General features: G+C 36.7%; 2 protein-coding genes across 3 annotated transcripts in view; both read right to left on the bottom strand.

Moving 5' to 3' along the window:
• LOC145686734 (uncharacterized) overlaps positions 1-26958 on the bottom strand; it is a 274285-nt gene that overhangs the window by 230024 nt on the left and 17303 nt on the right. The gene's annotated exons all lie outside the window — the stretch shown is intronic.
• Positions 1003-2211, bottom strand: LOC145685606 (glycoprotein 3-alpha-L-fucosyltransferase A-like). Its single transcript, XM_081757994.1, has one exon. It carries the CDS (start codon positions 2209-2211, stop codon positions 1003-1005), a length of 1209 nt encoding a protein of 402 aa, XP_081614120.1.

Consider the following 26958-nt stretch of genomic DNA (forward strand, 5'->3'; position numbering starts at 1 on the left):
AACATGATCGGTGTGGTCGCGCGGTATCTCTTAAAGTAAGTAACCGTCAAAAATGGTCGGATATAAAGCCAAAAACCTTCTATATTATTAAGTAAGAGGTAATTTCCATTTATATAGTTTAAAAATCCACATAGGATACGAGATTGGAATTCAATTGACACGTATTCTTACCAGTCTATCCCAAAGTTTTCGATGATTTATCTTCAGCATTTCAATATGTTTGCTTGTTAAAACTCATGAACACGTTACGTAGCCAAATATTACTTCATTTGTGAGCAAATAATTTACAGCGCGTTCATGTGGACGCGGCCCAAGGTGCGACTGCAGGTCGGAGTACTTCCCTGAGATACAAATTTTAGTAGCAGTTGGTACTAGATTTTCAAATATCGTGTCGGTTCCCTTTCATGTAGTCTGGATGTTGAAAAAGTGTGTTAAACCGCACTCAATGTCTCAACAAATTAGCTAGCAATTATGACAGTACTTTTATAACCATAAAACCATCAGAAGCGCAAATGTTAAATTGGTTCCTCGTTATAAAGTACCATAAGCGTCAAACATAATAGAGTAAGAAAAATATTGACATTACTACACTATTAATTTTTTTTCTTGAATTATTTACCTTTTGAAAGGTTACTTTTGTATACTTTGGAAGACATCTGATATGTTGCAAAATCCAGTTTCCTTTTCCCACGCAAGGAATAGAATTTCTTTCGGATTTCAAGTATCTCGAGAACTATTTTTGCATCTTGCAGGATTTATTGAATTATTGTATATTTTCCTAGTATCATACATGAGCTATAGTCCATCGTAATGTTCGATAATTATCATACACGTTAGTCACGTTAGCAAAAAAAAAAAAAAAAAAAAAAGTCATGCGCATATTAGAATGATGCGCTGTATAGACAGCACAGATTGCTAATTTTACTGAAAAAAGACAGAAAAGATTAAAGTATTATTATTATTATTATTATTATTATTATTTTATAACTGCCAACTTTACACTTATGTTTGCAAAGCACAAGACGTTCTATCAATATATCTATCTTGATCATAGCACGAAGTTTCATAGTTCCACCAACTATCGAGATTAGTGTATGTTTTGGGAGGCAAATTTTGATGTAACATTTCGCACAGTTTACACATTGCTTGCCATTCATCTTGTACTGAATAATATTCCTTCCACCAGAAATACTTGTTATATTCGTTCTCATTTTGGTCTAAATACAGTAAATATTCTGCAAGTTCTTTGGGGCTTTTGAAGTCTTTGGTGTCAATGTAAGACTTTGGAGGAGCTATCAATTTATAATCACTACCACCATAAACCACAGGAACAACACGGTAACGTAATATATTGAACAGTTTTTCCGTAACGTAATCTTTACACAAAGAATTTTCGAAAGACAAGTAAAATTTATAATGGTTTTCGAGCATTTTATAGCAATCATTATTTGAGGATTTATCACATTTTAATGAACCACACTTCCCAAAAATATCAATTGGAATATACTTCGATAACTCTTCAACATAACACTCACGGAGACTTTGTGAATGACAATTTGACACAAACCATGCTACCAACTTTGTTTTTGTTCTTGTATAATTCGTCAGTGGTAACCCTTTGAAATTAGGTTGTTTCCACTTGGCTGGCGTGTTCATTGTTCCATCATAATCCTGGGATTCGGAGACCCATCCATACAGTCGAGGAATGTCCGAATCTAGACGATAAGTCATTGTCCAATTAAAGAAATTATTGAATGATTTAAGAACAGCAGAATCTCTTTCTGGAGGTTCTAAATTAAAGTACACATACCTTTGGTGTGGGCTTCGAACACTCACTTTTATCATTTTACCTTCAAACAATCCCATATGAAATATCACAGCATCGAAATCCTCTTCAGGTATTAGATAACGATTATCTGTCGCAAAACAAGTATTCACGGGGCATTTCTGATTTATAAATGGTCCTTGACCTTCACCAAATGTAAAATGGGGGAAATTATAATAAGAATTGCCGTAAAGAATCACTTTTAAACCATGAAGGAGTTGTTTGTTTTCCTGTTGAACAGCATAAAACCTTCTCAATTGAAAGTGAACGCGCACACATACTGTACACAACACAAGTACTAAGACAACCAACGCTAACTGAAAACGTCTGTGAAGTATAGTTTGTATCCCAAAACAAAAACGGAATTTGTTCGTCGCGTGAATCATTTCGCCGTATTTCTCTTTTAACGTTACTGAAAAGACACTATATGATCTCCTTCTCTTCTACAACTGTCACGTCATGCTTTGAGAACTAGTTATCTGAAATAAAGAGGAAGTCATTTAAACACCTGCGATAATTTTTGTTTAACTGATAGTACGTGAGACTCGCTTCACATACGCAAACACGATACGTATCGTGCAATTATCTTCGATGACTATTTCCTTTGAAATTGGACTGCTGCAATTTATATTTCAATCTCATAAATGTATTGCCACGTACTATAGTCACCTTCATAATTATCCACCCCTCCCCCTTAACTGATTAAATTGCGTTAATTTAGGAGAATTTTATTTGATCTTTCAAATGACTGGACATATATGCAACCCAACACACGCCAAAAGTTGGTACGTATTAGGTACGAATTACCTATCTGACGAGATTTGTGCGTTTGTTTTATGGAGTCGTTGCTGGGTGTTTATAGGCTGTTAATCGGTTGAAAGACTTGTCGGGAGTAGGGGGTACGAGCAAGGACGCCCATGTTGTGGTTTCCAAGGGGGGGGCAAGTATAAGCGACGTTTCAAATAGGGATGCGCACGAGACAATATTTGTGGCTGTCTCGTCTCGAAAATGTGCTGTAAATGTGATGTCTCGACTCGAAAAATGTGTATTTCTCTATTGGAAGAGTCGTGTCTCGACTCGAATTTTGTCAGGAAAATCAAGTCTCGACTCGTCTCGTGCGCATCCCTAGTTTCAAAAATAGTTTCAAATTTTGCTGTAAGTAATGCAAAAATACTATTGGATTTTCGATATTCTGAAGTACAATTTCCTCTACGGGCGGACGAGCGATCCACCTTGCCCCCCTGATGGACGCCCTTGGGTACGAGAGCTTTTCTGCTTTACGTTACCGGGTGGCCAGAACGTAAAAGTCAATATACACAATCCATTTAAGTTTTTGGATAATAATATCGTTAAAGTGATTGTTGTGATTTAAAATGGAAAATGAAATAATAATAATAATAATAATAATAATAATAATAATAATAATAATAATAATAATAATAATAATAATAATACACAAAGTGATGAATTCCGATATTAGAAGAACTACATATAAGGTGTTGATAGAGGGAAAGACAGAAGGAAAACCAGGAAGAGGAAGACCAAGGATAGAATATCTAGATGCAGTTACAAAGAAGAGACCTTATGAAAGTGTAAAACTACTCTCCCACGGAAGAGGAAAGTTTTCAAATTTTCATGTTGCCCACCAACCTATGTTAAACTGTGTTAAAACTTAGTAGAAAATAGGGTGACCAACCGTCCCGTAAAAACGGGATTGTCCCGTTTTTTCACTACCATTCCCGGTGTCCCGAAAAATTTTCCCGGGACGCCAAAATGTCCCGTATTTACGTACATTAGGTACAAAAACTTTATCTAAAATTTCCTAATTTATATTATTATTTTCTAAGTTATGTGATTACATTGGAATATGTCTAATTACTGAGCAACGTCATTACGATGTTTGCGATATTGGATGTGGTGGCTGCACTGTTTTCCCTCCTAGGCCTCCCCATCCAAGACTCCCACTCCGCAGACGACAGTGCAAGGGGCTGAAAGTCTTATGAAAAACAAAATGTTTCGGGCGGTGGAAGGCTGAGGCGCTGTCATTAGTACAGTACAGTGTTTCTGTGATTTAATTAAGATGTAACATACTATCATTTACGAAAGGTAAACAGAAGTATAGAACTATAAAAGTTAAAGTAAAAAGAAAACTAGTTGTAAGTTAAATAATATTTAAAAGTAAGAAAAAGCAAATAAAGGGAGTTTAAATCCCATGCTGAGAATAGTTTATAAATTCTGCCGATGACCGATTTTGTTGATTGACAGATATTGATGAATGTTTTACATATATTTTAATAATGTTTTCAAAATTTCATTTTTCGTTAGTTGCTGGTAGTTACTTGTTATTTAATTAATTCCACAACCTTTTCAATAGGTTTTAAAACGAAAAAGTGTAAATTTGTTCTCTGTGTGTGTGTGTGTGTGAGAGTGAGTGAGTGAGAGAGAGAGAGAACGGAGAGACTAAAATATATATTTAGGGGAGCAACCGGTGTCGTCCCACTTGCGACATTCCTATTAGCGACAGGAACTGTTAGGGGAGACTTGCCCAAGATGGGACAGGTCATAAGACGGGACAGTGGCAACACTGCTTCAGAGAAAGCATGGGCTCACGTGATTGTGGCGTCAGTTTGATGAGTACTCAAGAAGGGATTACATACTGTGACAAAGGGCCAGCAGCTGGACAAAACGAAAGAAAGAGAAGCAACATGTAAGAATATACCATATTTTCTAAAATATATCTGAAACATTCAAAACCTGTTTTCTACTACTCTGGCACATTTTTTAAAAATGTTTGTCTGCACAGACATGTGTCATTTTTTAAAGAAAATGGACAAAGCATTGTAGTGCCACGTTGGCCAAGGTGATTTGTAAAAGGTGATGAAAACTGGAACGGAAGTGTATTTCCTAAGACGGGACAAGCGCGAAATCCTAAGATGGGATAATGTCCCGACTTAGGAGAAAAGAGAAACTGAATGGGATCTCAAGTTGTATCCCTACCCGTGCATAAACTTTCAAAGGTACTTACTAAGAAAGGTAAGAAGCAGGTTGGTGCCCTAACGTCCGCTGAACGGGGTAGAAATTTTACAATTGTGTGTGCTGTGAACGCCTGTGGAAACTGTCCCTCCAGCTTTCATATTTGCACGAAAGAAGGAAAATCCTGAGTTGACAGACAAAGATCCAGAAGGTTGTGTTCAATTTGTTAGTTCCAATGGATGGATCAGAGGTGAAGTATTTCTCGCGTATCTCAAGCATTTTGCCTCTTACGTTAGACCAAGCAAACAAAACCCGGTACTATTGATTGTTGACTGCCACACCTCGCATACAAAGAACCTTTCCACTTTGGATTATGCGTCAGAAAACGGCATAGTGCTTTGGAGCTTACCACCACACTGTACCCACAAACTCCAACCACTAGATGTGAGCGTGTTTGGTTCTTTGGAACTTTATTATGATCAAGCGGTGGAACATTGACTTCGGCATCATCTGGAAGATCTTTTACTGAGTATCACGTTGCAGAAGTGTTCACAACAGCTTATGGTAAAGCAGCTACTGTGGCAAATGCTTCAAGTGTTTTTCGTAAAACAGGAATCTGGCCTGTCAACCGCCATACTTTTTAAGACCATGAATTTGTAGTTCAACCTGTGGTTAGAAGGCTTGATACGTCTGATGTTCGAGATATCAGCGACGGTGCAGAACCTCCCGTTCTTACAAATACCCAGCCTACGCATTCTGTTGACCTGGTACCTAGGACTATAACCCTTTCCCCACTTGTTAATCAGTCAGTAGTCAACCAAGATAATGCCCTTCCATCTACATCCAAAACACCATCTTCTAGCACGTCTGTACCTCAGACATCGCATGTAAACCCAGAAGACATCAACCCAGTTCCTACATTAGGCCTATATTCTCAAGAAAGCAGTCCAGGAAAGAAACTTACAGCATCAATAGGAGCGACTATACTAATCTCTACTCCATATAAAACCTCTACTCCATATAAAACTCTTCTTCGATCAAAAGTGTCATATGTTCGCCCTACCCAGGCTGCAAAAGCGTCTCACAGTGTTGCAAAACGGAAACTCCAGCTGGGACCTACTCAAACTTTAACTTTTGGAGTAACCAAGAAGGGAAAGGTAGTGAAGAACAAAAAGGAATGGTATTGTTTGGTGTGTGGAAATCCATATTCCACTTCAACTGTAGGCTGGATTCAGTGTATGGGTTGTAAGAGGTGGGCTCATGAATCATGTTCAGCTGCAACCAATGATGTGTATTATTGTGCGGAGTGCAATGATTAGGAGTGAACAGTGTTGACGATTGTGATCATAATTCATGGATTAAGGCGTATCTAAGGTACATTAGTGAAAGATACCGGTTAATGTAGTGCCTAACTATGAATCGTTCCTTGCTAATAATAATCACAATAAACTAGTTATGACGAAGTGTGTCGCACAGTAGCTACACTTTTGTGTTCTGTATTTATATCTTCGTCTAGCCTAATTTTCTTTGTGTGTTTCTTTTGCGTCATTTTCTTTGTATTCCAGATATTGATATTACTATCATAATTATCTAATTGCTCAAAATATTGTATATTTGCAACTGAATTTGAGTTGATATCAAATTTACAGTAATCTATGGTAGTGACTTGTGCTTGTGATAAACAGTTTATAAGTTCATAACAAAACTTACGTTATAACTTTTATGACCTACAGGATGTCCCATCTTTGGAACTGCCTTGTCCCAACTTATGCGTACTATTTCTTAAGACGGGACAATCACAAGCCTTTTTCTTTCTTTACAAAAATAATGTTTACTATTGTGGCATGCCATTTGGACTTTGCATTAGTGGAGCAGAAGGACCATACATTTGAATGCATGTGTTACCTTTCTTATTATTACATTTGTGTCTTTTAAATAAATTCTTATTTGAAAAGTGTCCCATCTTGGGCAAGTCTCCCCTAACTGTCCTATGAGCGACCGATTCAATCTGTTATCTGCTCTATGAGTGCACCGATTCGTTGATACTAAGATAATGGAAGAAGACAAGGTTCTCTCTTCTTTAACTTGTTTCATGCTAATCCGATTTAGGACGTAACAAAATGTACTATGAAAAATTTCGTTCTACCTGAATTTAATACGTGAGACTACTCTCATTACACTAACAATATTTTATACGTTTTTCGTAATATTATATTTTTGAATTATTTTCTATGAATACACTGACTATATCAAGGGAAAAACTAACTAAATATTTAGAGTAGCTCCGCCTTTGTCTATGATTCTAATATAATTAAAAATTTCATGTTAAAATGATGCGGGGCATAAGTTTAGATTGAATATGTTTATGGCATAAGAAAGAAATCAGAAAGAGGTAGGGGCGTCCGAAGAAAATTTTCTAGGGAGGAGCATCTTCATGGTTGCTGTACCATGTCTGGTATATCTGGTATTTAATATACGTGGTTTGCTATATTACGTATACATTTTCGTGAGCCTTCCCATCGGGTCCCTACCTTCCCATCGGGCGCCCATGGAAAGAGGGTGTCACCACTTGAGAATATCAAAGAAATCTAAAAAAAAAAGTATTCAAAGAAATTATTACACAAGTTACAAATCTCTCGCAGGACTTAACAGTTTGTCTAGTTATACGGGATTATTTCAGATTGCTATACGACAAGCTTTTATGTATAAGTCAAAACAAGGAAGGAAGGCAAATTAAGCAATTAGTTTACGTTTTAGTAGCTTACAATAGGGAGGAAGATAGTTTAAAGAGTTTGTTTACCTTTTGGATTGTTTAGAGTGAACTGCATTGTAATTGGTGAGATTGGTTGAGAATAGCCAATCAGATGTAAAGGATCTCAAAAGCTGTCTTTTATCATTGACTTTTTTCAGCTTATTCAATGTCTTTGGAAGTCTAAAAAGTAGAGAGTTGGCGAAACTGTTACACGTTTAAGTTTTTCAAAATAAAATATATTACTGTGCTTAGTGAGTAATTAGATTTGAACCAAATTAAGTACAGAAAACAGAGCTTTTCAAGAAAGGGGATATTACAACTGGATTTTCAATAATTACATAGGAATATACTTTTCATGGAAGTGTCCCTGTTGTCTCGCTAAGTTATTTGATATGTTTTATATCAAATCTAACTCAAAATTAAAATAAGTTTTATTTGCACTCACTGTAGAGAGAAAATATATTTGATGAACTGTATTACTGGCACGTACATTTTTCGTAGCAAGGTTGTTCGGGCGCTAATAACCCCAGAGACAAACATATTTCACGAGAGGGAATCATATAATCTTCCATCACCTCAATGTAAATGAATCGGTCGCTCATAGGACAGATAACAATTCCTGTCGCTAATAGGACTGTCGCTTCTGGGACTAATTCGAGCAACCTATCCAAAAGTAAAAAGTTGTCCCGTTTTTTCTAGTTGACAATTTGGTCACCCTAGTAGAAAAGAAAGAAAAAATGGACGCATATTCCATTTAATAGAACAGCGCTTCTTTGACATCGTAACATTCACTCCCATGAGCAAATTATTCTTTTGTATTTTAATAACATTGAAAATTATTTAATATTAGAACATTTATTTTGGCAGAGGCAAATACTTTTTTTTCTAAAGTAAACATTCCTTTTTCTTGTTATCAGAGAACCGCTTCCCAACAGGTAAATGAGGAAGTGTATTGTTTGTATTCCGCTTGTTTTCCTTGTAAGCTTCGACCACCCACGGATAACGTTAAGTATAAACGATTGACAAGTGCTAAACTATACTCTGTTCAAAATAAGAAACGAATTGGCATTTCTGTTGAAACATCATGAGTATGCTGCTAAGGCGTCCTCTATAACTCTACCTTCTGTAATGAAAAGTAGTTATAGAGGACTCTTCAGCGGGATACTCATTATGTGGTAGTAGAGTAACAAATGCCAATTCGTTTCTTATTTTGAACAGAGTATAAGTTAACATATATTAATCTAGTCGAATGTATGTGAATTCACTTCCGAGCACGTAGAATTCAAATGTGCTAATGGCCCACGTTACCTTCACACCACTTTTTAAAAGGAAATAAACAAGCCACTAATACGGAGAGGTTACAATTATTATTATTATTATTATTATTATTATTATTATTATTATTATTATTATTATTATTATTATTTTAAAGGATTTTTGTTTGGAGCTAGTTGGAAAGCACCCGTGAAGTTCAGTCAATGCAAATTCGTTGCTAACAGAAGATACAACCCATTACATTACACATACATACAAACATTACTTTGACTTATACTTTTTATGTGTGAAACGCGAGATTAACATGTGTGGCTAACTGAAGAAACTGTGGTGCTTTGCAACGTTTTACCCGCATAACAGCTTAAATTATACTCACGCGCTCCAGAACCTTTTTACACATATGCAGTGGCTCAAAAAAGTATTGGTCGGAAAAGAGGTATGAGACAAAAGTAGGAATAGTAGAACAACCATGTTACGTGTGATCGTAAATGAAATACATTTACATACATGTGTATGTGACGTACGCATTCAGGCAACTAGAATATAGCCCGTTGTTTTCCAACAAAACAGCAAAATTGGAGATCGGGCTGCATTCAACGCCAAATAAGTATTGGAAAAGCAAATATCTTGGTAATGAACACGCGCTCCCTGAGGTGATTTCACCCCCGAAGACCCGTGTGTCTTTGTACACAAAATACTCAATTTGTAGGAAAGTGGACAGCAGTAACGCCGTGCCTTTCGTGAAGCAGCAATAGGGAGAAAAGAGAAGAAAACGACAGCGGAAGAAAGGAAGATTGTTGTGGAGCTGTTTCGGAACGGAAAATCGTTTGCGGAAACCAACAAAACTATCCGAAGACCAAGAACAACGGTTCAAAATATTCTTTACCGGTATAAGAAAACAAAAAGAGTAGATAATGCACCGAGAAGCAGCTCTCCGTCAAAGCTTTTAGTAAACAAAATATTGTGCGTCGAGTGGCCAAAAATCCGAGATTAAGTGCGCCGAAGTGAAACGTGATGCAGGAGAGACTGTGTGCTGAAATCATAAGAAATGTGCTTCGTGATATGGGATATAGGGGGACAATAGCCCGTTGAAAGCCCTACATAAGCAAAGCGAACAAGAAAAAGAGATTGACGTACACGAAAGAGCACAAAAATGACAGTTACGAGTTCTGGAGAACAGTAATTTTTACCGAATCAGACGGACGTGTGATAGTATGGAGGAAGAAGAATGCAGAAGTAGATGAGAAAAATCTACAGCCACTGTGAAACATGGAGGGAGTTCTGTTATGGTATAGGGTTGTATAACCGCAAATGGTGTGGATGATCTATGCTTTACTGAAGAGACAGTGAACCACAAGGTTTACATCAACCTTCTGAAGACACATCTTCCTCCAAGTATGGAAAAAATGAGTCTCTGTCCTCAATATGCCTTCACATAGGATAATGACCCCAAGCATACAGCCCTAATTACCCGGCTCTGGTTGTTATATAACACATTCGCAAACATGACATCTCTAACAAAAAGGACCTGCAAAATGCATTACTATCAGAATGGGGTAAAATTTCTCCTGAGACCATAGACAGCTTGGTGCGTTCGATGCCACAGTTGTGTGCAATCATCAAAGTAACGGAGGACCTACCAAGTAGTTTAAGAATGGTAACATTGTAAAAAAAGAAAAAAAAATCTTGACTGCCCACCCAATACTTTTTTGGTGGCCATTGTGGTTCATTTTATTTTTATCGTTTTGTTCTCTGGACACGCTTACTGCTTAGTTTCTCCCATTTTACGTTACATGGGATAAAACATAAGCTGGGAGCACAGTGAATGTTCATTTACTGTTGCACTTTTCTTCCATTTCACACCCTGACATGTTACATATCTTGACAGACCAATACTTTATTGAGCGATTGTATAACATTAAAAAGTATATATGTATATACCGTTTGCAGATTTGTCTAAAGAGCATTGTGAAACTTTCTTCTTTAACGATGTAAGAACCAATAACGTAGTAGAGAAGGAGACAGTTATTATTCGCCCTCGAATAACTTCCCTAATTATCAGCATATATATATATATATATATATATATATATATATATATATATATATATATATATATATATATATATATATATATATATATATATATATATACAGGGTGGGCCATTTTAATTAATCCACGGAAATATCTGAAAAATGATAAAACATAGAAGAAATGTTTCAAGTACACGTTATATATTGCTAAGGGGAAAACCAATTCCGCCAAAAAGTACCCCTTCCCGACCCCCCTAAATGGGGGTAACGGGGGGTAACTTTGAAATGTCAAATGGGAACATGGGTCGAGTAATACCTCGTTCGAAAGGTCTTGGGAAACTGAGTAACGCTGTACCAAAAGATGTTCCATATTGTGCACCGGTTTCAAAATGGCCGCCATAATATAGTTCGGAAACTCCAGTACCCGTAGTATGAAAACCATGGAAGGTAAATGAATGGAACAAAATTGAAATACGTAAATATCATAGGGCATATCGATAGTGTTGCCACGAGACGAGACGAGACGAGACTTTAGGCTGTCTCGTCTCGTGCAAAGCATGTCTCGTCTCGTGTCTCGTCTCGAAAAAATGTGCTCGTCCCGTCTGGTGTCTCGTCTCGAGAGGCTCTGTCCCGTCCCGTCTCGTCTCGTCTTGTCTCGTAAAAATATAGCAGCATACAATGGGAACGAAAGTAAAATATAGCAGGCTGCACCATGCTAATCAAGATACAACTAAGTTACAAGTATTACCCAGAACACACACGGTAACTACACCGTGAAGCCTTCACCTCTGGTGTATGTGGTAGTCGGTTCGATCTCGGTTAGTGCCATGTGAGCTTTGTGGTGGACAAACATTAAATGTGTGTGGGGACCGCGGTGGCTAAGTGGTAGAGCGTTCACCTCTATTGGTTGGGGTCTCGGGTTCAATCCCAGCCCCGCCAAGTGAACTTTGTGGTGGACAAACATCGTGCGCGTGGGTTTTCCCGGGGTTCTTCCGTTTCCTCCCATTTTCTTCATTCCACCATTTCATTCATTACTCATCATCACTGTCTCCTTTAGCCTAACCGGCATAACCGTGGGACGTAGAACTCAAAGATTTCATTTCATTTCATTTTTCGAATGTGTGTTTTTTCCCGAAGTTGTCTAGTATCCTACCACTTCTTCATTCCACTAATTTTCCCATCATCATCCATTCGGCCAAAGTTGCCTAAAGGTCTTAAAAATAAATTCAAATAAGCTCACAAGGCAAGGACAAATAGTTTACAAGATAATATATATCTGCTGTTAGTTGTCTGAGGCTTCTCGACCCTGGCTTCTTTTTTTTTACATTCTGAAACATTGATATTTGTTTCACCAGTTTCAATACACGAATATAAAGTAAATTGCTAATAGGTACGTTTAAGATGAAGACACTACTGTCAAATAATGTTTACACGACAAGCAAAGTTCGATGTAAAGGTGTCACCATTTCTGACACTATCGTATACTATCAGCCCACTTGCTTTGTAGTGTCTGTATATATATATATATATATATATATATATATATATATATATATATATATATATATATATATATATATATATATATATATAAAGAGAGATATATAGATAAATAGAGAGATAGATATGTGTGTACACATTGATTTCATTCCAGCCTTTAAGTTTCACAGTGTTAACCCATACCAATCCAAAAACTACTTTCGATTTTAGCATATTTAGATTTGTTGCAATTATTTTTTTTAAAAAAAGCTCGGAACGAAATAATTTTATTGAGTAATAGAAAGTATTTGATTGAAATTTTTTATGTTACTGCACAGTAAGCTCTACTTAAAGTGCCATAGTAATGGAAGCTGAACGACACATCGGACGAAAGAATGCTTGGGGCCAGTCTTCACCTCCATGGTTCAAATCTGTTCCCATAACCGCGGGGTATGTGCTACGATGTGGTGGTTGTCCCGTTTGTGTAACAAACTCATGACAATACACCCAGATTAGCTAGTGGTCTAAAAAAAAGTTGATTTTTGGGTGGCCATTTTGGATTAAAGTTTCTTATATTGTCGTGATCTATTCCCAATCATAAAACGTACATCTTCAGACCAAGTCGAGCGGTCTTCGGCGATAGACCATCGGCTTGAAGGCCCCAGGTTGAGTCCCGGAAGGGTCATGTGTATGGATTTTAACAGCATTTGTTTTTTCGTATTGTGTCAGGGGGGGAAACGTACGGGATAAAAGGATTTCAGTCTGAAAAAATTGGAGAGAATATCCTCCCCAGGATAATTTCATGGGAGTAAGGAATTAGTAAAAATATAGGATATATATTTTATAGCAGGTTTAAAATTATGGTTTGGGTATCCTATTTCTTTTCTGTTAATTATGTTCTTCAATGTTCGAATTTTGATCATTCTCATGATATTTTCTGCTTTCAACGGAGTTCCATGAATATTATACCAAATGTTCTTTACACTCTGTAAGAAACCATTTCGGAAGATAATTCAGGTCATAATGAATATTATTCACTAGGAAAGGGAAGTATTCCCCTCCTCTCAACATGGAAGCAGAGTGCAATTTCACACTCTGGTCAGATCAAACATTTCCGCGTAACAAAACGAAGGTCCCCCTGTGAAACCTCTTCACCTAAAGTGTTATTATTAGTATCATAAATTTGCTGAAAGCAAACAATTTGAAGGGTTCGTCGATAATATCTTTGCTTTCTTTGTCCTTCGCCCGCCTTCCAAAAGAAGAGGTGAATTTTACAACATGACTGCTGTATGATAAGCGAGCGATTGGTAAAATGGTAAAAGTGTGTTTTTATGTGTATATGTATCTGTGTGTGTGAGAGAGAGAGATGGAGAGAGAGAGAGAGAGAAGACAAAATTTTAATTGCAAGATGACATACTTCAATTGCCGTTTTCGGTTCATATAGCAAAAAGAATACCACCTCCAGAGAATAAAGACAAGTGTAGTCTGTTCTGTTCTCTTCCGCCATCTCAGCCAGAACTTTCAACTACAGCCTGTAATGAGTGTAGACCTTACCCAGTTTTCAACTTGAATAGATGGTGGTGGTAGTTCGGTTTCTGGACCTTGTAAAAATCTTCCTTGTCTTTGATTTGGTTTTTCATCATTCCAACCAGAATTGAAGAAAATGAGAATTCCTCAGTTTACAGCAAGAGGAATTGGGACAAGACATTAAGGATGATATTCCTGGAAGCTCATGTATCACGATTGTTTCATTCAATAGACAGAGGACACTTTTCTGTGAAGGCTTTTCAACATGTTTTCTCACAAAGGGGATTTTCCTTTTGCAATCTATATGACCACTGACAATATCAATCTTGGCCCTTCCCGCCAGCATTTTCATTTTCGAGACACGAGACGAGACATTTCACGAGACGTCCCGTCTCGTCTCGTCTTGTTTTCGAGACGGGACAAGTAGCCTGTCTCGTCTCGTGTCTCGTGTAAAAGGGTTCTGTCCCGTCTCGTGTCTCGTCTCGTTTACGAGACGAGACGAGACGAGACACGAGAAATGTCTCGTCTCGTGGCAACACTACATATCGAACGGTGTAGTCCCTGTGATCCCAGTGGCCTCCCTGAAGGGGTCTTGGGGGCTAACTTCAAAATTTCAAATAGTAACATGAGTCGAGTGGTACCTCGTTCGATAAATCTTGCAAAATCTAACATATTGCAGGAGAAAACGATTGATGTGAAATGGCAGTGTTCTCAAAAGGCCGCCGAAACATAGTATCCGTGTCAGAGAAAAGGTTTAGTACCCGTAGTATGAAAGCGATTGGAGATAAATCAACAAAAGAAAAACTGGAGTAGCTAACTGACGTAAGGCACATCGAGAGGTGTTGTCGGGGTGACTCCAAGGGCCAACTGAAAGGTATCCGGGGCCAACTTGAAAATTTCAAATAGCAGCTTGAAGCGAGAAACATCACGTTACATAGACAAATTAATATCAAACAGCTTCTGTAAGAAAATTTTCGACATGAGACACCATTTTCAAAGTGATCGCAAAGACATGGTGACTGTGTCTAAGAAAACGTCTAGTGCCCATAGTATGAATACGGTTAGACATAAATGAAAATAACGAAAATTAAATAGGAAAACCACGGAGACGTTCCAAGGCTCGAGAATAATACAACAGAGATAAAAAATATTAGAGTAAAATTGCCATAATGTATAGAGAGAAATCCAAGTCCTGCAAAATAATCTCTCCCTGCGCTCTGTATGTGAGTGGGGTGGAAAGTAAAGTGAAAGTTCAAACGAGAACTTTACTTTAATTCGTAAATTAAGGCTAACCTTACAAATAGGTATGGTGTGGCTGAAACATTTGTTTGTAAGGATGACGCTGTAGTGACTAAAAAAAGAGAAACTTTTATGCAATGCGTGCTGGTTATTTAGAAAGCATTTCGGGGATATACGTACACACCGTTTCGTCCCTCAAGCTCACAATATGACATGAATGCTAATAGTTAATCAAAATGTAACTGTGGCCATCCGCGTTAACTTAGTGCACCAATTCTCTATGCATGAAGTCTGCCTTCCAAACAGCATTGGGTAGGTCAAGCGTACGCCCGAACCGTTGTCCGGTCGGACATTGAAATTTTGAAGTTAGCCCACAAGATCCCTTCAGGGAGGCCACTGGGATCACAGGGAGTACATCATTCGATATGCCCTATGATATTTACGTATTTCAATTTTGTTCCATTCATTTACCTTCCATGGTTTTCATACTACGGGTACTGGAGTTTCCGAACCATATCATGGCGGCCATTTTGAAACTGGTGCACAATATGAAACATCTTTTGGTACAGCGTTACTTAGTTTTCCAAGACCTTTCGAACGAGGTATTACTCGACCCATGTTCCCATTTGACATTTCAAAGTTACCCCCCGTTACCCCCATTTAGGGGGGGCGGGGAGAGGTACTTTTTGGCGGAATTGGTTTTCCCCTTAGCAATATATAACGTGTAGTTCAAAAATTTCTTCTATGTTTTATCATTTTTCAGATATTCCCGTGGATTAATTAAAATGGCCCACTCTGTATATATATATATATATATATATATATATATATATATATATATATATATATATATATATATATATATATATATATATATATATATATACACTGTGTCTATCTGTATATAAAATACAGTGTATGATTATCATATGTCCTTTTGAAGTGATTGAATTTCATTTTAATGCTGAATATGTATGAAGATATTTACTTATATAATTACCATATTGATAAATGCGTAAACATTAAGGTTTTATAAGTTTACATCTGTCCTATCTCCTTTTTTCTTTTCGATTGTTTTCATCTTGCTAGCAAGTCAAAAGTTATTTTTTTTTATACATTCAAAATTACCTAATTACCTTCGATAACTCACCCACTTTCTATGTTAGTCAGTTTCTTTTTAAGATTCTCCTTCATAGATATCATCTGTTTAATGAGTACTTTTATATTCGCTTAAACGATAATTGTTCGCTACTGTGTTGTTATATAAATCGTAAAAACAGAGAATTAGTTTCCTCGTGTATCTAGAATCAATTCCAGTTTATAATAATTATTATTTTTTTTTAATGTAACTGTCCTAACCTATCAAAGTATTATTTTCCTAGAAGTGCTCTGATTTTGAAGAACGTTGCAATAATAATAATAATAATAATAATAATAATAATAATAATAATAATAATAATAATATTTTAATAATAATAATATTTTAATAATAATAATAATAATAATAATAATAATAATAATAATAATAATAATAATAATAATAATAATAATAATAATAATAATAATAAAACTGGAAACTGAAATCCTTTCTATACAAACTGAATAGAAGCTAATTTAGCATTGAAATCAAATTGCAATTAGCACAGAAGAATTAGGTTACTGAGATATTCGTATTGGAAGGATTGGAAACATTGGTTTTAATTCCTAAAATTTTTAAACAGTTTTTAGAGATCCATGTCACTGTTATTTTGCTAATTAATTTGTTTTTTTATTCCTTTTTAAATTCTTAAAATAAATTTTATCACTGTTACCTAAATTCAGATGTTAACTATTGTTATTTGCTGCATTGTAATCTTAGCTTTCTACCCTCTCCAAACTTCGTTTTTTTTTTTTTTTTTTTTTTTCCATCATGCTAGCACCAGCATATTGACAGACCAGCTGAGCTGACGGTTTCAGGTTTAAACAATCTCATTCTTTTTTTTTTTTTTAATTAAAAGACGTTTGAGTCATTCAGCAATTGATTTTATAAAAATAAAAATTCACTTGCTGCACTTAACATAGTCAGCACAGCCCGTCTCATAAATACTAGACTAGCAGATTATCTCTCTTTCAGCCTTGCAGCATGTGGATATTCTTTGAAATTACCCTGCGATTTCTTATACTGAAAGTTCGGACTAACTACGCACCTACATTTTCCTAGCGCGCTGGTTACACTGTTTTTGGGGGAAAAGCAGAACTTTGAGATCTGTATATTATTAATAGCATACCTTTAAATTTCTCTTTAATCTTTCGGAAAACAATATTAAATTTTAGATTTGGAGACCTGGAGTTCGAACCCCGTGGTATTAACTTCAGCTTTTCATGAGCTTTCGTGCATATCATTATCCTAATTAACACGTCTGTACACAGGAATCGATATCAAATTTATCTTATCATAAATTTGATTCCTATCATCATCTATTATAACATGACAGCCTTTATTAACCCATGATCATTTTTGGCTCCGCCACTGTTGTAGACGTAATAAAAATGAAATGAAATCTTTGAGTTTTTCGTCCCACGGTTATGCCGGTTAGGCTAAAGGAGACGGTGATGATGAGTAATGAATGAAATGGTGGAATGAAGAAAGTGGGAGAACCCCGAGGAAACCCACGCACACGGTGTTTGTCCACCACAAAGTTTACTTGGCGGGGGCTGGAATCAAACCCGGGACCCCATGCAACAGAGGTGAACGCTCTACCACTGAGCCAACGCGGACCCATAGATGTAATAAGTTAATACTATCTGATACTCTTTAAATTCTGTTTTCATATGGGAAATTTAAGTTTCAAGAAATCTACATGCTTTAGTATTTCATCCCATGTTAAATGGCTTTACGTATTTAGTGCACAAGTACACACGACTGATACCATTAAAATTGATTTGATTCAGGATATCCCTATTTTTAAAAAAACTGCATATGAAAGAAATCTCAAGTAAAACCGCTACCTTTGGCAATCCTGCCATGGGGCTGACTCACTTGTAAACTAGGAAATTAATTCTCAACTTTACCGCACACACAGATAAATCATACGAAACATATTTCACGTCCTATCATATGATTGACGTCCATTTCCACCTGTCATTCCGTGCATTGAAAATCACACTTTAAACGCGACTGAAGAAACGTGTTTTTTTTCCTACCACCTTGCGGCTGGCGGGAGGATGGAGTATGGAGTCTCTCAGTTCTATGTTGGTTTTGCTCACTGCACCCAATGAAGGTGGAGAGGGATGGGAAAAGAAGATCTGCTTATCGCGGGAAAAGACTGACTCATATCGTCTCAAGGGTGAGAACACTCCACAGCACATTTTGAAAGCATTTTTTGCGACTCTCATATACAAATTATTGTGAAGGAAAATTACAAAAATACCTTCTTAGTGCTGGATTTAATAACACAATTTAATAATAGATATATTTTCTTCTGTTATTTATTGGAAGGATGTAGGGAACGAATGAATAATCTTCAAACTACATTTTAAATTGATTTACTTATGAAATGATACTGTGAAAATAAGTACGCAAAGCCACAGACAAATATGTTAGTGTTAGGCTTGTAGTTCAAATAAATAATTTTAAAAATACCAAAAAGTACAAAATAGTCACTTGTCAAGTTATGTGGGGTAGGTTTAAGGCGAAGAACACTTGTGGGTTTCAGTAAATTCAATCCTCATTCGACTTCGCGGAATATCACGGACATTTTGGAACTTCTTTGTAGATATATGGTTTGCATACACATTTTCCGCATGGGATGTGAAGGTTCGATTCCTGGTGACAGCACCTGTGATTCATATGCTACGTTAAATGATAAGTCTACATTTTGGTGCTGAAAATGAATAGCCTAATGCAATATCATTTACGTTCGAAATCGAATGCATACTTGAATTTCAATGCATTATGAAAATATTATGGCGTCCCTAATGATCGAAATCGAATGCATACCTGAATTTCAATGCATTATGAAAATATTATGGCGTCCCTAATGATCGAAATCCAATGCATACTTGAATTTCAATGCACAGCCCCCGCCAAGTGAACTTTGTGGTGGACAAACACCGTGTGCGTGGGTTTTCTCGGGGTTCTCCCGTTTCCTCCCACTTTCTTCATTCCACCATTTCATTCATTACTCATCATCACCGTCTCCTTTAGCCTAACCGGCATAACCGTGGGACGTAAAACTCAAAGATTTCATTTCATTTCATTTTTGAATTTCAATGCATTATGAATATATTATCGTGTCACTAACGATCGAAATCGAATGCATACTTGAATTTCAATGCATTATGAAAATATTGTGGTGGCCCTAACGATCGAAATCGAATGCACATTTGAATTTGAATGAATTACGAAAATATCATCGTGTCCCTAAAATAATTTACAAGTTAATAAATATAAATATATGAGAAATGAAGTTAATTAACTCTTGATCATTACTTAGTTTGTTTTTTTTTCATTCGCTTCAAATTACACTGTTAATAATTACATATGTCAATGAGGAATTAAATGAAATGATTCTTACAGAATCAATTGAGAAATTCGAATTGAAGAGATATGTTGATCAGTGTTGTCAACGTTAATCATTACACTTATTGAACAACTTAAATTCTTTATGCTAAATAAAATATATAAAATTAAGTTAACAAAAATTAACTGGATATATGATTATGCAATGGCAATATTTTTCCCTTGTAATATTTGTACAGTCAGCGACTAAAGTTCTTTCCGTTTGATGAAATTAGTTTCGTATATAGCTTCAGAATGGAGGGACAATTTGAGTACACTACATTGAAAAGAATGTAATTTTCTGTGCATTCCAGCCTTGAAACTCGGTGAAATTGCGTGCTTCCACCGTTATTACCAAAATAAATTTTACGAAACGGAAAGAACTTTTGTCGCTGACTGTACATCAGAATTTAAAGAATGTATTTATAGTGAAAGATCATTGTTGGTCCCCAAACTGGGGTTGACATCCCTAGCGGAGGGGGTAATAAATGCCGATGTGACTCCCCTCTTGTAGAACTCTAGAGCTGCCACCAGTTGTTCTTTCAGAAGAAATGTTCCGGGGGCACACTTAGTATTTCGGGGAGCACTGCTGGTACTATTCTATTTATTATAGTATGAAAGTATTATTTTTGTCTCCTCCGGGGGGGGGCACTCTCAGAGCTCCAGGGGAAGGGGCAGTGCCCCCCCAAAAAAAAGTGTCTGGAAGAAGCACTGGCTGCTACTGTTGTTACTACCTCTTATTGTTTTTTGCTCTCTATAGAGATTAATATTGAAATTGTAGTTTTAGTAGACGAGATACGAAAGAGATTAAAATAAAATATTAAAAAAAAAAAAAACGCTTATTTTCATCTGTTACCTTCTTTGTTCTATAGCGATCAGTGTTGAAACGATCATTTCTATTACCTATTTCCGACTTGAATAGATGGTTAATGGATGAAATCGAGTCTTTTTTGGGAGGGACGCTAAATCGATTGTAAAAACCTGCTTCTCGATTATCTCTAACCGTTTTTGCTCTACCTATCGACAGATAGACATAGCCCGCCTTATGCAGAGTCGTTTTGACGTACGATTAGCACCATACTAAAAGCCTGACTACTGCAGGAAATATACGTTAGTTGAACTCTTTAATTTGGCACTAATCACTTATCAAAACGACTCTGCATGAGGCCCAGCATGTCTATAAGACTTCTGTATACTTATGCATAGCAGTGATGCCAACTTGGAACTTTAAAAAAAATCCCATCTCGATCCCATTTTGCTGTTAAATTCCCCACGGGCAATAAAAATTACAAAACTTTTCAAAACTGATAAAATATGAAAATTGAAACTACTGTACGTCACTCACTTTCTTCAATATTTGAGGAAATTATTCGTAAATTCCGCTCTTCTGAACTCCTAATAAAGACTCTCCTTAATTAAAAGAGACTACTGAAATTGATTATGAAAACAAGTACATTTTGTTATCAGAATTTAGTATTTCCATCACACTCTTTTGCCATAATATTCTAGTAAATGTAGTAAAGCTAAGCAAACTTCATTCTCCAGTTATTTCGCATAAGACGTTTTAGAAATTGGCTGTTGTCGTTCGTCAATTTATTTTCCTCCATTTGTGATTTTTTTTTAAAAAAAAGAAATTCCAATTCACCTTTCTTGGTTCTTTTTTTTTTTTTTTTTTAATTCATAAGTTTCTGTATAAGTAACTTCCACACTAACATGCACTTTCCAGCAACAAAATTTGCAATTAACACGGATTTCACGCCTCTATTAAAACGTCTTTAGCCTACATCCCGCTCATAGAGAATTTTATTGGCGTCGCTTAAATAAATACTAACTGAATCTGCGCTCTCTACACAGCGTATCATTAGCATATGAGCATAAATATCCTCATTTTTCACATCTGTACATGTCCCTTTACAGACACAAGTGAAAGTCTTGAAAAAAAATCGGCAAGGCGTATCATAAAGGGAGATTTTATCGATTATCTTTTTTTCAATATCTCGCACCGTTTGCAAGATTTGAGTCTACTTCCAGTTGGAGTTTCTAATTCATGCATGACCAGTGTTTTCTTTCTTCTTGCATGCAGTATGCAATAAGCAAATACCTTACATACACAATTAATTATAATGGCAGTTATATATGGTGTTCATTGGGCAAAACACTCCAAAAATAAAGATTCATCTTACTGCTTAGACTGGAGAAATGGTTATTGTTCCTTTTTCATTATTATTTGGCCATGAAACAAACGCCTGAGACATATGCAACCCCTATATACAACAGTGTGGTGTTGGAATGTATAACGCGTAGAATATGATCCTTTCAGTGTACCCGAAAAAATGTAATAAAGAAATAATGGCCATGTTTTTCTTAAAATATTCAATTAGAACTGGACAATCTACGCAAAATTTCGAATCGATCAGTGAAAACGTCATCTTTCTAGAGCCTGTAGTTTCCGAGATCTCATTGTCGAACGGATTGACCACAAACATATAAACGTCCACAACATATAGTTTAAAAGAACTCTGAAGATGGAAGCACAATTCACGTGCATTGATTTTAGAGAAGGCTTATTAAAATACAAAGGCTTTGAACAATAATTTTATATCATAAACTTTATGAAAAAGATCTAAACTGATTTGTTTAAAGTACTCGTACTTAAAATGACCGTAAATGAAAGATTTGAAAACCAAAGTTATAGGTTGGAGCTCGGGCGCTTTTAATTGCTATTGTAGCATTTTAATAGATACATAAGAAAAATTTCATATTTGTTGCTAATTTTGACGAAAATTTTCTTTATCCCTATTTGAAAAATCCTACAAAATGAGATTTTCCCCACGGGTTCGCATCACTGATGCATAGCATATAGTATCGAAGTCTTAAAAGAGAATTGTTTGTCGTTAGTGGAAATATAGTCTCAGAAAATCTATGAAGAATGACGACAACTCATTTTAAGTCATCACTCAGTCCCTCCAACTTCTAAACAATTTCTTTAAGCATAGAAAATTATTGTTTTTACCATTCAAGTCAAACTTATACGAAATACTCTCTTCTCTTATGAAAACCATTATTTTTGATCGCCCACAAAGGCATAACATTATAACTTTCTGCCAGTCAAAACAAAACTTTTTTTTGTCTTGATGTTTATAAACAAAGCAATTCTTGCATATGGAATTACAACAAATAGCTACCCATTTTAACAATATCCGAACAGAGGGCTTTCTTTATTTATGTCCATTACGAAATATGTTACAAAACGTAACCATGGTTATAAAGATACAAAACTTCATAAAAGTTTTCCAGTTATGTATCAACTTGTTGGTTCTAATAGATTTCACAACAATGGTGAATCATTACCCCTTGTTCGTTACAGCTTTGTCTGTAATGATAGTGGAAAAAAAATATAAAAGCTTACCTTTATCCTGTTTGCTATATTAGATTATACGTTTTATTGATCGAGATCTCAAAACGCGCCAACTTCTCACTCAACCACTGCTGCCAGACAATGTTTGCAGTTTCTATGGCTTTCCTGAGGTTTTAAATTTTTTTCTATATATATAAAAAAATAAAAATAAAAATCGAATGGCACTACTGCTCACAAAGAACCACAGCCAATCCGGCATTTTGGTTGGGTGATACATGGTTAATGTACCATTTTTAGAAACTAAATTTACACAAGAAAACTGTTTTCTACTTATTACTGCTTTCGATCTATGAGAACCAATATTGAAAGCAAAATCTGCAGTGGATTCCAACTATTTCTAGCTTTAGTAATGATCAGGGGGGTCTATTCTTGAGATGCTTATTGCGCAGACCTACGATTTTCGGCGGAATTTCATATGGTTCAGACCCCACGTTAAGCTGCAGGTTCATGTCTCATATAGCTTCGCTGTTGAAAGAGATAAAGAGATGTTAGCTAATCTCAAATCATCTCTCTCTCTCTCCATCTCTCTCTCTCTCTCTCTCTCTCTATCTATCTATCTATCTATCTATCTATCTATCTATATATATATATATATATATATATATATAGGGTGAGTTTTTAAAAACTCACGGATTTCATTTGGATCTAGAATTTCTAACTGAAGTCCAATTTTCATGCGGTTTGTGGCAAATGATCAAGGAGGGATGGGAGATTTATGGGACTACAGGGTTCATTATGAAAGTAATGAGCATGATGCTACCCTGACTCAACAATCCACCGCAGCGCGCGCTGCCGGCGCGGAAAAACTAGTGGGTGGTCTGTCCTTACAAACGCGCCCGGAGTCAGTCTGCTGCGAGCAGTGACAGCGTGTGGATGTCGATCCGCGTGAAGCACGTTTTTACAAGTTATAACACGGCGCGATGGAGGGTTCGCTCGAACAACGCTACGCCATAAAATTTTGCGTCAAGTTGGGTAAGAATGCTACGGAAACTTACCAAATGCTGAAAGAGGTCTAGACGCAGGAGTGTTTGTCAAGATCCTAGGTCGGAAAATGGCACAAGTCGTTCAAGGAGGAGGTCGCCGACGAGCCCGTTCTGGACGCCCAACAACGGCCAGGACCGACGACAACGCTAACCGTGTGCGTGAAGTGTTGCGCTTAGACCGGCGTGTGAGCATTCAACAAGCGGTACATGGGATAGTGACCGAGGACCTGCAAATGCGAAAGGTCTGTGCGAAGCTTGTGCCGAAGGTGTTGACGAACGAACAAAAAGAACTTCGAGTTTTGCGCTGCAAGGAGTTGTTGGCATTGTGAATGTGATCCGGACTTTTTAGACTCGGTCGTAACTGGAGACAAATCCTGGATATTCGAATACGATCCAGAATCGAACTGTTTGTCGCCTCCTATTATCAAATCTTTCAATTTAACGTTCTAGGATGATTTCCTTTACGATAAGGGAGACGATGAATAAGACAACTGTATGGCGATGGAAGGATTGGTGGAATAAGAATGTAGGAGTACTCCGAGAAAATCCACGAAAACGATGTTGTCCACCACAAATTTACTTAGCTGGGAATCGAACCAGGGACACCATGCACCAGAGGTGATCACTGAGCAACCGTTCCCGCCACCTCCTTTTATCAGGATTTAGGGATTTAGGATTTAGATTTCTGGGTTTTCGGCATCTATGGCCATTTGGCCCGTCACGTCACGACTTCACTCAGCGAAGACACTATCCAGGGAGAAAGAAAGCAAGAAAGGATTTGGGAAGGAAGGAAGTGGTCTGGTACTTGTAAGTGAGGTACCACCCCGGCATTTGCCTGGTATGAATGAGGAAAACACAGGAAAACTTCATTCAGGATGGCTGACCTGAAAAAACTTTTTACACTTTTTCGACCGAGTGCTCTTATTTTCATTCTCGCTCTAGAGCATAGCTGTCCAAATGGTGGGCCGCATGTGGCCCGCCAAACCATTTTCTGCAGCCCATAAAGGTCTCACGATTAACGATTGTTATTACTGATAATATTTTCATTTATATTTATTCATTCTTTTAATGTTTCCACTCTTCTTTCGAAATAAGGCATCCATTTAGCCCTGCTGTACAACAAAAAGACATCCACAGCAACACTACAGTTAGTTATGTAACTACAGGCAAGGCATCATTGCTGAAAGAGACGATTACTTCAATAAACCAAACCAAACCAAACCAATAACTCTGATCTAGCTTTGTAAAGCAGACCCTTTCTTCATCGAACTCTGCCTAGAGGAAAAATAATTTATAACAGTTACCAAGTTGCAATCGTCTGACAGATTTTGAAAAGGAAGCATTTGATTTTTTTTTTTTTTTTTCAGTTCTGTAGAGAGATCGAGAGTATCATGAATGAATTTAATGTAAGATTCTCAGATTCTGACAAACTAAAAAACGATATTGATTATTTACAAATCCATTGACAACGGACATCGAAGAACAACCTCCAAACTTACAACTCGAACTTTATGATCTTCTGGCTGATCCATTCTTTCAGACAAGGACAGAGAAAGGAGTCGATTTTTCCAGGCTACATGCTCACGAAAGTTTCCCTAAATTTTGTGAGTTTAGTTGGAAAATAGTGTCACTATTTGGTAGTATTTATTTGTGTGAAGGTGCATTTTCTACCATGAAAATGTTGAAGAATCGCTTCAGAAACTGCCTTGCAGACTCTTCTGTTTTATATCTTCTGCAGGTCGTAACAACAGAAATGGATGTAGATATCCCAGCCCTTGTAAACACTGTTAATCGCCCTCACTTGTCACGTTGGATAGGTATGTACCTAATATTTTAAATACATTTTTATATTTTTCTTTTGTATTATTATTATTATTATTATTATTAGCTGCGGCCCTCTACCTTACTAGTACAGACAGTTATGGCTCTCAGGCTTACTATAATTGGACACCACTGCTCTAGAAGAACCAATATTAAAACCCGATGTGGTATTCATTTCCGACCCCAATAGAGGAATAAATGTAAAGATGGAATCTATTTCTGAGGTACTGGATTCATAACATAAAATCTGCTCCTGGCCTCACTACAGCGATCCGTGTTGAAAGCGGAAATCACGGATTTTTCACTTCTGATTTGAATAGAAGGATAAAGCTCGAAATTAATTCATATAATTTTATTTTATTTTGTTTTGCTATATCTTGCCGTTTTTGCCGTGCGGAAATGAATAGTGGAACTAGCAATGTTCACATCCCACATCCGGTTAGAATAGGAAAATAAAGTACGAGATGAAACTTATACATGTGACACTGACACTGGATCTATATAAAAATTGATCTTCGCAATCTCAATTACCGTTTTATCACTATGATGATTGGTGATGAAACCAGAAACCACAGACTCTGACTAAGAGATAAAGATGGAGATTAAACTTTGCTGAATCTTTTTATCGCTAATCTGTTACTGATTTTGATGAATGGGGATAAATATTGGAACCAGAAGTGACCTACAACTTTCTGTTACAATAAAGTCGCAAATAGCATCTATTCGTGTAGTAGCGAATATATATATATATGGGTTGGACAAAAAATCTAGAACGTTTGCAAAAGTGAGAAAATCATACCTAGTATGGTGTGGGGCCTCCTTTTGCGTCCAAAAAGGCTTGGTTCCGACGTGGAATGGACGTATACAGCTCCTGAATCGTGGTGTCTGGAATTTTGTATCATTGTTCCTGCAAGACATGCTCCAGTTCCTTAAGGGATGCTGGTGGAGGGTAAGACCGAACACGCCTTTCTAACTCAGACCCCAATGGCTCAATGATGTTCAGATCTGGTGATTGTGGGACCCAGGGGATGTGTGATAGCTCCTGGTCATGTTCCTCAAACCATGATTTCACAGTTTTTGTAGCGTGACAGG

This window comes from Thermobia domestica, chromosome 5 (assembly GCF_964235325.1).
Source record: "Thermobia domestica chromosome 5, izTheDome1.hap1.1, whole genome shotgun sequence".
Lineage (NCBI taxonomy): Eukaryota > Metazoa > Arthropoda > Insecta > Zygentoma > Lepismatidae > Thermobia > Thermobia domestica.